At 46.2% G+C, this 12,235-nt stretch overlaps 1 protein-coding gene across 6 annotated transcripts in view; it reads left to right on the top strand.

The window, feature by feature from the left end:
* The first annotated feature begins 411 nt into the window (after positions 1-411).
* The window catches only part of BIN1 (bridging integrator 1), a 157,766-nt gene continuing 145,942 nt past the window's right edge, over positions 412-12,235 (top strand). For 2 of the 6 annotated variants that reach the window (XM_030580348.1, XM_030580347.1), the window contains exon 1: positions 423-668. In XM_030580348.1, coding sequence (XP_030436208.1) covers positions 588-668 — 81 coding nt within the window. In that variant the 5' untranslated portion in view covers positions 423-587. Of the gene's footprint in view, positions 669-12,235 lie in introns of all 6 variants that reach the window. The other 4 variants (XM_030580345.1, XM_030580344.1, XM_030580346.1 and 1 more) reach the window with 4 other exon arrangements.

The following is a 12,235-nucleotide window of genomic DNA, read 5'->3' as shown; positions in this document are numbered from 1 at the left end:
AAGATGATCTATTGGAGAGGATCGGAACCATTCAAATATGTGTCAGAGGCCCTGCACTGCTACAAACTAAGGCCCAGAGTGTCCCAAAGGAGTTAGGCACCTGAATACCTTTGACAAACTGGACCTAGCTGAGGTTACCTTTTGGCTGAGGTTGTAGTGAGCAAGGCGTTAGCTGCAGGAGACTCAGCGCGGTCCATCCCCCTGAAGTTCTGAATGGCTTTTGGGTTTGTTGCCCTTTGCCTAAATACATTTCAATAAGGACTTAAACCAAATGGCACAAAGATGCTCAGAGAGTAAGAGGGGGGAGGAATGGCTTGGAAAGTTAAAGGAGTGAGAGTGCTGATAGAGATTTCTCCCCGCAGGGGCCTGCCACCTTGCAGCCCGGGCTGTGTGCTGTGTCCTAGGAGGACGCTGTCAGTCGCAGAGCGAGCGGTCCCTTTAAGGAGCTTTGGGGCGCTGTGCCTTTAAAAGGCTGTATCCTGGGGCCTGGCTCTTGGAGAAGGCGATGGCCATTGTTTCGCTCCGGCTTTCGCCCGCTCTCCTCCTGCTCTGATTAGTGCAGCCGCGCGGGTGACAGGGGAGGCAAGATGGCTGAGATGAGCAAGGGAGTCACGGCGGGGAAAATAGCCAGCAACATGCAGAAGAAACTCACCCGAGCCCAGGAGAAGGTAAGTGAAGCCGCGGACCTGGGGCGCTGGGGGAGCCGGTTTTACTGGGGAGGCGTCAGTGCAAGGAGAGAGGGCTGGGGGCGCTGCAGTCTCCTTTCCCCCCCCCCAGTTTTCTTCCCCACTCCGCTCCCAAAGGCACTGACAGCCCAGCCGGGGCGGGGTGGCTAGTGCTAGCCAGCCCGGACTAGCCACTTGGCGCCGCAGCTGCTGTGGCTCAGGGGGGCGCTGAGAGATGGAGGGGGGGGGGCGCTGAGAGATGGGGGGGGGGCGTTGATTGGCGGCCAGTGGAAGAGAGGTGGGGAGTGTGTGTGTTATTGGGGGGGGGTCACAAACAGCCGAGGCCAGGGAACCGCGCTCAAGCCCAGTGCAGGCTGGACGTGCTTTGCTTTCCCGGGCAGATCCGACCTGTGCATTTACCCCCTTCCCGGGCAGCTTTCCGCGTCCCCGCCCGCCAGGCTGCCGATGGTAACCCCCCCCCCCGCAGTTCTGCCCTTGCTCCCCTGCACTGCATGGAGGGGGGTTCCCCGGCATGGCACCCCGGGGGGGCTGTCCCCAGTGGATGGCTGCGGGCTGTATTACACAGGGAGGTCCCAGCGTGAGACTCTGCGGACAGGGAGGGAGTGAAATGAGCTTGTGACATGGGGTGGGGGGATGGATTAAATCCAGGGAGGTTGCAGAGCTCTCCTCACCTGCCTAGCCCATAAATCCAAGCGCTTGGGTTGAACGCAGCCTTTCAAAGGCTATTTTCTGGGCAGACCCATGGATCCTGGCATGGGAAAGGTTACAGGGCCAGGCTTGTAACATGGGCCCAGTAGCGTGGGGCCCTCTCGCTGAGATGCTAGCCATCCAAATCTGTCAGAGAGCAGCTCTCCTCTGGGCTGCCAGGCCCTGCTGCTGTTCTGGACCCAGGTTAGCCCCCAGGTTTATCACTGGAGGAGATGCCTGGTGGAGGAAATCAAAATATTTTAAACAGGTTTTCAGGGGGCTGCTGCAGGTGAGGTCACAGCAGCTGTCTCAAGCATTTGCTAGGTGAGAATGTGACATTTTGCAACAAGGTTTCCAACCCCCTTGTGTGCTCTAGTGGGGATCAGCAGGGGTGTGTGTGTGGTGGGAGGAAGGATCGGGCCTGTTTCCTTTGAAACTCATTGTTGGCTGTAGATTAAACAGAAATCCCTCATGATTTTTAGAAAGCCCTGCATGGCAATCTGAGCAGCTCTTTGTGCTTTGCTAGCTGGAGGGTGCTAAGCATGGCTCCCAAGGGTGGGGGAGCAAAGGAGTTCGACACCACCTTCCTCCCTGTCTCATCCTCTCTTCCAAAACCTAGCACATTTCCTAGTGCTTTCCCCTTTGATTCTCAGATTCCGGAGTCTGTCACTATGCTATGTATGCCTTCCTCCGCTGCGGGGGGATGAATCGGGGTCTCTTTTTTTTCTTGATGTCAGGGAAAGGTTAGGGGACTATGCAGTGGATAGTTTTCATGTTCCTCTCTCTCAGATCCTGCTCTGGACGCCAGATGCCTCGACTGTGCAGGGATTATCGGACATTTTATGCAGGGACACTGATCAGCTGTTTTTTATCTCAAGCATGCTCATCTTGGTTTTCAGTGATTGCTGTCAGAGAGATGACATTGACTCAATAAGGAGTGGTGTGTCTTTGGGAGAATGCTTCTGCCATGACTGTTCCTATCCTCCAGGAATTACCTTTAGCCACAATTTCTTCTAGATGGAAGGGCTGGGTACACAAAACAAAGGGAATGTAAAATACTACCAGATCAGAATGGTGAATGGAGGTCAGAGGCCCCCCGTCCTTGCCTGCCCTCCCTGACAGCGCTCACCGAATTGCACTTATTTAATGAAGCTGGAATTGGGCCCATAATTTTGTCTGACTGCTTTAAAAAGCGACCAAACCGTAACAGCACAGGGGGCAGCAAAGAAAACGCCTGCTCCTACACACTAAACCAGGGAACTAGGACAGCAACGTCTCTTGGGTTGTAAACAACGTGAAAAGAATTGCAGGGCTTGGTTCATCCTCTGCTTGGCCTGTAGGAACTGATTCAGTGGAGAGTGTGATTCATGTGACATGGGGGTAAGGTGACCAGACAGCAAGTGTGAAAAATCAGGACAGAGTGGGGGGTAATAGGAGCCTATATAAGAGAGACCCAGAAATCAGGACTCTCCCTATAAAATCGGGACAGCTGGTCACCCTACATGGAGGAGACCTCGCCCTCTTCTGCTTGGGAATGGCTTGCATAGAGGAGAGTTATTCCACTAATTTAGATACTAGCAAAGTGAGAGGTAGGCGTACCGCAGTAGTTACAAGATTATGCTCCGTTCCACACGATGTGGTAGTATAGGGAGACAAACGCGGTGAGCGTTATGCCATCACCCTGGTATTTGCCAGACTTTATTTCCTTTTAAATAACAGATACATATAAATCATTGCTTAGTGGGAAGAATGTAATGCCACTCTGTGGTCTGAGAGAAGAGTTGTGTATATTTAAAGCCAGACATTAATAGTTGCATTAAGCAAAAGTGTTTTGAAGATAAGCTAGGTGTTCAGCACTCAAACCTATTTTAAAAAAAGGTATGAAAAGGTTATCCTGAAAGGATGCTCTGAAAGATACAGCAATTTCCTTTCAAAAACCATATTGAATAAAGTTGAAATAGCTTTGGAGCCCACTGTATTTTAAAAATGCGAATGGTTTTTCTGGGCTCATACGTAACTTTGCTAAGGGGGAGATGTGACCAGTGTGAATCCTGAGAGGTATTAAGAACTTCAGAGGACTATTTGCTAGGCAAGAATGAACTTTTGGGACAAAGTTAAGTTGGCTTCCTGGAGAGGAGGTGAATGCAAAAATCACCCCTCTGGTTTTGCAAAGACCTAGCCTTTTGAAGCTAAGCCCTGAGAAGAGAACCATTGTCTGCTGTTCACCTGCTACTTGAGGCCAAGATCAAAGCCCAAGTTGTATAAAGGAAAGAACTATCCCTGACTGTATGTATTCTGAGCTAAAGCTGATACAAAATTGTGATCACAGGAAAGAACCCTAGGAGGGGTTTGAGGGAATGATCACTTACCAGAGCCCTTGTTGGAGCCCTTGGGTGATCTCCGGTAAGCTTATTAGCAGCCATGTAGGTTCTTTTATTGTTTTTTATCTGTTTTCTCTGTAAGGCTTTGACCTTAATAGTAAATGTGCTTGCTTGGAAGGGGTTGTGTGGGTAACTTACCACTGTGGGCAGTTGTGCTCTTTATAGCCTCTGGTGAGAAAGCAGTGTGCAGCTGCTGGCTGTTTGGGCCATCTGGCTTGCTGAGGATATCACAATGTAGGCTGGGAACTGTGCAGCCTGGAAAAACTGGTCCGAAGGAAGAGAGACATGGGTCTCCCCCCAAGAGAGGTGATAGCTGTGGAGCTAGAAGCCTGCAAGTGGGTGCCCTTGCTGGGCCAGAAAGGGGGAATACCGGTGCAGTTGCCTTGAACTGACAGATGCTCCAGGGAATTTTCCTTTGCTTTTAAGCATAGGCGCCAACTCCGTGGGTGCCCCAGCTGATCAATGGCTCCCTGTCCCTCCTGGCTGCCGCGATCAGCTGTTCCATGGCATGCAGGAGGTGCTGGGAGGAAGGGGGTAGAGCGGGGATGGGGGGCACTGGGGGAGGAGGCAGAGAGAGGTGAAGGCAGAAATAGGTGAGCATGGGAGCTTGTGGGAATGGATGAAGTAGGGATTGGTCCTGTGGCTGAGTGGGGGCTGAGCACCTCTTCCGCAGCCTGCAAAGGAAAAAGCAGGCACTTATGTATTTAAGGCGGGTGTATTTTAGTGCTTAAACGCACGTACAGTGTCCCCGTTATGTATCCTTTTTAGGTCTTTATATTAGAATGAGAATCCTTCCTCCTACATTGATTTCCAGCTTGAGTGCTAAGAGTTTATGATCTCAGCCATCTCCCTGGTGATGAATTTGAGCCTTGTATTGAATGAAGAATGTCTTATTCAGTACCAAATTCACAATGGAATACTGGACACATCCTCTTTCTGCTTCTGAGATCCGTTTATGAAACGATGTTCCTTCAGATATGGTGCCTGTGTCCGCTTCTCACCAAAGCTCTCAGTTTATTTCCAGAAAATACTTTCTTGCCTGAGGCAGAAATATGTGGCAAAATGGTTGGCTATGTGATTGGGCAATTGGATACAAAATCTTGTATATTCATGTTCAGCCTAGAGTAGCAGTGAGTTAAAAATTGTTACCATCTGGTGGCTATTCAGTGATCTATGTAAAGAATGATTTTGGTGTCTCAGGTCGGTTACTAATGGACAGGTGTCCACCTGGCGAAAACAACCATCATAAATAGTACTTACTCACATCCTTTTTGGGAGTTTTAACAGAGAAGCTGGTGATTAATGGAACTTAGGCAAGAAATCACCTCTTGCGGTATGTCTACACAACAGCTGGGAGAGTGATTCCCACCTCCAGTAGATATAGATGTGCTAGCACTTTCTTGAACTAGTGTGCTAAAAATAGTGATATGGATGCAATGGCTCATGCTGGCTTCATGAATACATACTCACAGATGGGATTTTATTTGGGTGACTAGCTTAAACTGCTGCTATTTTTAGTGTGCTAGCTTGAGCAGAGCTAATATTATCTAATCATCTCTACCTGGACTGGGAATCACACCTCCCACCAGCTGCTGGGTAGACACCCTTAATCATTTAGCTAGTTCTTCTTATTCAGGAATGAGGCATATTGGTGGGACAGGTTCATTGCAGTTGTCTATCCTGTAGATAACTGGCGGATCTTCAGCTTCTAAGACTTTAAATATTTTGGTTCTGAACTCACTGTAAATAGGAGAAAAAAGGTTGGTACCGCAAAAATATTACAGATGTTCACGTTGGAGGTCATCATAGGCCTAATGTTGATGTTTGTCTGCCCTTTCAGCTTGGAATAGAGGACACCGATAAAATCATGAGTGGTGTGGAGAAAGTGAATAAGGAAAAGTTATTTACTTGTTCCCATAATACAAGAACTAGGGGCCACAAAATGAAATGAATGGGCAGCAGATTTAAAACAAATAAAAGGAAGTTCTTCATACAGTGCACAGTCAACCTGTGGAACTCCTTGCCTGAGGAGATTGTGGAGGCTAGCACTATCACAGGATTTAAAAGAGAGCTAGATAAATTCATGGAGGTTAAGTCCATTAATGGCTATTAGCCAGGAAGGGTAAGGAATGGTGTCCCTAGCCTCTGTTTGTCAGAGGGTGGAGATGGATGGCAGGAGAGAGATCACTTGATCATTACCTGTTAGGGTCACTCCCTCTGGGGCATCTGACATTGTCCACTGTAGATAGACAGATACGGGGCTGGATGGACCTTTGGTCTGACCCAGTACGGCCGTTCTTATGTTCCTTTTTATGGCATGCTCCACAATCTATTTGTTTTTTCTTTTGTTTTTAACCTATAATAGTCTAGTTTCTCATCTAGATTGTAAATATCTGTTTCCTATTCCGCATGGTCACTTTTCCCAGTGCTTTCCTGATACCAGTTTTACACACAGAATTAAGTCATCCTAGCTCTGTTCCAGGGATTTGCTGTTTTAGGCCTTTCAGTCTATGTACATGAGCACACATTTTCACTCAACATTTAAATAAAAATGAATTTGGCTGATTGGAATGAATCCTGGTGTCCTAGAAAGTTCTCCGTAAATGCCGCAAACTGATCACTGACATCTTGTTGCTCAGCTGGCCGTAACTGGGCATGTCAGAGACAAACCTGTTCAGTCATTACTAGCATCTCTGATTGATTGGCTGGCTGGAGAGCAGGAGTGGAATGATACTAGCTGTGTCCAGAGCAGCTCAGGATTTAAGGTGTCTGAAGGCAGGCCAACATGGTGAGGAGAGAAATGTGGGTAGATGCCCAAAACCTGATCGTTTTCTATTCCTTGCAAAGGATTTCTGCAAGAATGTGAGGTTTATTGCTATTGCTCCAGGCTTGGAGTGTCTGGATGTGTGTGTGTTGGGGTGTGCGTGTATCATGTTTTTATTGTTTTGTTCTGTTGGTATTTAGATAAGAGTGGTCTCTTTGCCTAGTAAATATTACATTAAAAGACCTCTGCATCTAGTTCAACCTTCCAGAGGTACAGTCTTCTACTGTTATGATGTCAGTGAGGTGTAATCATTCTAGTTAATGCGACTGCTAACAAACAAATCCATCTTCACTTCCCTATCTTTATTCCTAATCTAAGCAACCTAACAGCAGGAGGGATTCCTTCTAGATAGTTTAATTTATGGGTGGCCTCCCTAGTGCGGTTTTAGATCACAGGTCTGAGAGTCAGGACTCCCAGGTTCTAACTTTTTCCAACTCTGCCACTGACTTGCTGGGTTACCCTGGGCATTCTATTTCAACTCTTTCCCCATGTGTACTCTGGGGATGATGACACAACCAATTTTGGTGGGGCTTTGATGGCCTCAGAAGAGTGTTCTGTCAATGCAAAGTGTTATCAGTGTATTGTTGGTGAGCATAACACTTTATATCAGTAAGACAAGCACTGCTTTAAAGAATTTACAATCCTAGGCAAATGGTTAATGGTGAGAAATAACAAAGGACCCTGGGGAGGAAGGTGGCTGGAAAGGAAAGGATAAAAAAACCGTTCCTGCTCTGCCTCTCAATAAATTGTCTGCCACAAGAATGGTGTTAGTACAGCACAGTTCAGAAGGGAGCTGTCTCTTCACTGCTCCGACTCTGTTCCTTTCTTTTTCTCACTCTTTCTTTAGCCCTCCAGTGAACAGGAGCCATGAGAAGGATGTCAATGGGTAGGAAGGGTTTAGCAAAAGGCAGGCCTTCCATGTTGATCAGACCTGGTCTCAGTCTTGACCCTTATGTGAAGAAGCCCAGAGGTGGGGTCCAAGAGCTAAGAACCCTCTGAGTGAAATTCTGGCCCTCCTGAAGTCAATGGGAGTCTTGCCGCTGACTTTAGTTTGCCCAAGGATTTTGCCCCGTGGTCCCCAGAGTCTTAACCTGGTCTCCTCCAGCAGTGGACTGCAGCTGTCTGGGAGGCAGCCTTGGAGATGGCCAGGTCCTAGTTCCGAGGATGTCTTTGGCAGTCTTTTCTACTTTTTCAATACAAGTTTAAAAGGGGCTAGTGCTGTATGTTGCCTTGGCCTTTCCATTGCAGGGAGTAAATGTCTGGACAAACTATGCCTGCCTAATCTGTTAAAGATGGCGGAATTCATTTTTGCTGCACCTCAGGTTCCTCATGGCCTTTCAAAGCCTTGATCTAGTGCTACTGTTTGACTTCATTCCTCAGCAAGTGTCAAACACTCTGTGTAATGTCAGCAGGAGGAGTGCAGAAGTGGCAACGCAGCAGGGGATAGAAATACTGTACACTTGCTGATTCTGTCAGGAACTGTCTTTTTCTGGAGAACTCTCCAGCAGCTTGTACAAGGTTTACTTTGTGGGTGGTGGTCTCTCTTCTCCACCTGCCTTTTCTAGAGCTAATCCTGGAAGTGACAGCATGAGTCTGAGCCATAATTAAGGACAGCTGCAAACTGACCACACTGTAGTTAATTCATTTAGGAAACATAAAGCTCTGGAATGCTTTCTGAGACTCTCTCTCCCTCTCATCGCCTGTGATTTAATTTGATTATTGCAGCAAGCCCTCTCTAAAATTATTCTTGGGAGGTCAGTGGTTTGCATTGTTTACTGAGGTAGTTGTAAGAGGAGTATTGATAAAACTTCAAGGGAGATTTACAGTAGCCCCCTGGAAGTTACTCTCTAGCTGGGAGAAACACGAAGTCCTGATTCATGTTGAGAATAGCTCAATTCCACCTTAACTGAATTGGCCTGGTTAGCACTGACCCCCACTCCCCCACTTGGGAGTTGCCTTACCATCTTTTCATGTGTTGTAATATATATCCTGCTTCCAGTATTTTTTTCACTCCATGCATCTGATGAAGTGGGTTTTAGCCCACAAAAGCTTATTCCCAAATAAATTTGTTAGTCTCTAAGGTGCCACAAGGACTCCTCGTTTTGTCTGATACAGACTAACACGGCTACTACTCTGAAATCTAGCTGGGAGGTTAATTTAAGAGCTGTCATCCCTTCAGCCTTTCTTTGCTGCTAATTGTTGCCCTAGAGCAAAACCACATCATTTAATTATTAATTATTGTTACAGCATCATAAACTTGCCTGGCACTTTACCAAATGAGACAAGTCACTGCCCTGAAGCATTTACAATTTGAGGTGCTCAGCGCCTTGCCAGATTGGATCCTACAGGCATGGCCACACAACAAAATTAAGTCGACCTAACTTAAGTAGGCATGCAGTTGTGCACTAATTCCATTGCTTGTGCGTGTCTACAGTTTTGTTCCTTGTGTTGGGGGCGCGGGGGGAGAGTCTGGGTCCTCACCAGGAGCACATGCACCGATTGAACTGTCAGTGTGGGGCACAGTGGGATGGCTTCTGAAAGCCCGCAACAGTTGATGTAAGCAACGCAGTGTCTACACTGATGCTGTGTCGACCTAGCTACATTGAGATTGACTCTACGCCTCTCGTGGAGGTGGAGTTATTAAGTGGGTGTGGGTGAGTTCCATTGGTGGGAGCGAAATTGTAGTGTAAGCACTTTCAGAGTTAGGTCAACATAAGCAGCCTTTTGTCACCCTAACTCTGTAGTGTAGACGCTGTCCTCCTTTCCTTCCCTCCTCTACCCCTGAAAGGTTACAACAAGAAGAGCCTGTGGTTGTTCTGAGTAGAGTTGTATGATGCCTCGAACAATGTCACCAACTTTGCCATTATTATTTTATTTTTATCACAAGGGACAAGGTTTTGGAAGATTTTTGGAGCCCATCTGGTGAGAAGCTCCAGTCCCCTTGTGAAGTTCAGCCCTGTGGGAAGCCAGCAGAGTCTCTTCCCCTTGGCCTGGCTCCACGCTCACCTTCAACCCCATGTGAGAAATACAGATAGGACAGTGTATGCATCTGCTCCTTTCCCCTACCCACTGCAGCACCTGGCTTGGGAAGAGGTTGGGGGAGGACGGATGAAGAGCTCCAGGAGCTGACACTCCAGGCTGGGTAAGGGGGAGATGGGATCCTGCTGCAGCCTCCCTGGTCTGGGGGTATGTGAAGAGCCTTAGGAAAAGCAGAGGTGAGGCTGGGTGGTGGGGTGCTGCTGAGCTCAGGGAAGAGGAGAGGCTGCAAGAAGGAAGAATAATTAAAATAACAATTATTTCTAGCTATTTGGGCAATTTATGAAGATTTAAAAAAACTAAATTATTGTAATTACTGAACAATGTATATATTTATGTAGTGATCAAAATTATCCAGAGAAGAAAAATTTAAAATGACTTTTGAATGTGACTGAATGGATTATTTAAAAATAATATTTAGGGATTTATAAATAAATATAATTAGTAATAAATATAAAAGACTCTGAAAGTTGTTGCAAAGATATCTTGCGTGTGAAGGTATTTGCAGCTTGTATAAATCATTATTGAAAAATAACTGGAGAATTTGCTACTTTGAGAGTGCCTTATGTTTCCAGGATGTTCATTGTTCAGCTCCATTTTATAGGCCTTGTATGGTATATTTCAAAATAAGTATGAATTAGGTTTTTCCATCATATTTTATCTTTATCACACTATGGAGCTCTCCACTGAGCACTTGTGTGTGCAAGAACTTAACAGAAGTGTGTCCCCTTTTCCCTACCAGCATAGTTGCCTTCCTTCCACCCCATCTTTCCATTTTTTGAAGGGATACTTTTGAGGGGACATCCATCCTAAAAATGAGATACTGTTCACGGAAGCATTGCAATGATATTGAAATGAGTCTCTCTTGCTGCTTAGGAGTAGCTCAGATAAAACAAAGTCTTAACCATTTTGTGACCGCTCCCTTCCAATTCTCCTAAATAGGTTTGTGTACCTTCAGCGTACACTGACTCCCCATCTCAGCAGCCAGGGAGAGGTGTGCATGCATTAATGGTTGTAGTCAGTGAAGTCGTAGCCATGTTGGTCCCAGGATATTAGAGAAACAAGGTAGGTGAGGGTCCAGTAAAAGAGATTACAACTTCTATTGGTGAGAGAGACAAGTTATTGAGCCACCCAAACTCTTCTTCAGGTCTGGAAAACGTACTCCTGGTGTCACAGCTAAATACAAGGTGGAACAGATAGTTTAGCATAAGTAGTTGGCACATATTGTAAGGGATCATTCAAGGTAGAGGGGCCTGTTAACACATCCTAGGACAAAAAGTGGGGGATAGTGGGTTACAGATTGTTATAATAAACCATAATTCAAGTGAGAACCTGCTTCAATACAGAAATAAACTTCTCTTGTAACCTACCACCCCACACTGGAACCCATCTGGGGTATCATCAAACTACAACCTATACTCCCTGGGGACCCCCTCTTGAAAGAAATCATTCCTGAACTCCCATTTCTAGTCTTCAAGCAACCCCCAACCTCTCCAAGCTCATCATCAGAAGCAAGCTCCCCACAGACCAGGGCCACCAACTCAAAGTGACACTAGACTCTGCCAGGACAACAGATGCAAAACCTCCAGACATCTCTCCTGTTCACTGCTACAATGATCAGTGCCTCTCCAACACACACCTTTCAAGATCGATGGATCCTACCACACCTGCCTATGACAACAAGTGGTGCACCCCATCCTGTGCACTAAATGCCTCAATGGCAACAAAGTGGATGAAACCAGATGTTCACTGTGCTCTTGAATTAACTTGCACAGGAAAATGATGCAAGACAAAAACATCCTGTCTGTCGCCTGTGCGTGAACTCACCTCTCCATCCTCATCTCAAAGGAAACCCACACAACACTTTCATAAGATGAGCCTGGGGCTTAAATTTATAACTCTGCTAAAAAATCATGGACTGAACAGAGACACTGGATTTGTGGCTTCTTACAACAATCTGTAACCCACTAACCCCAAACCCCCCCCTCTTTTTTTTTTTTTTTTTTTTTTTTTTTTTTTTTTTTTTTTTTTTTTTTTTTTGGTCCTATGACTGCAGAGGTGTTAATGGGCCACTCTACCTTGAATGGTCCCTTAGCATACATAGTTAGCACATATTGCAAACAAGCTCTTCCACCTTGTATTTTGCTGTGATGCTGGAAGCACCTTCCCCAAACCTGAAAAACAGCTCTGTGTGTCTGCATTAAAGTTTACTTTTCCACCTGAAATGATCAAACACACATTGCCAGGAGAGTAGAGGGGAGTTAAAAAGTCAAATTACAGATGAAAAGTGAGAGTGTGTGTGTGTGTGTGTGTGTGTGTATGTATATGTATGTATGTGTGTGTGTGTGTGTGTGTGTGTATAATTTTTAAATTTCATGACATAATTTTTTGATCTTCTGAGATTGGCAATACTACTTGAAGCTTCTACACTAAACATTTTTCTTTGAAGGGAAGATGAGAGCTTAATTGACAGGCATCTGCTTCTTGTCATGTTATGGGTCACATCCCTACTTCCATCACACAGTGCAACCTTCACAGCTCCATGTGGGCTGCCAGACCATGCAGAGCCCCTGTAATCAAATCTTTCCCCAGTCAGTTGCACTGGCAATTTACCAGGATCC

Source organism: Gopherus evgoodei, chromosome 11, assembly GCF_007399415.2.
Source record: "Gopherus evgoodei ecotype Sinaloan lineage chromosome 11, rGopEvg1_v1.p, whole genome shotgun sequence".
NCBI lineage: Eukaryota > Metazoa > Chordata > Testudines > Testudinidae > Gopherus > Gopherus evgoodei.
This window is presented reverse-complemented; position numbering and strand designations above follow the sequence as displayed.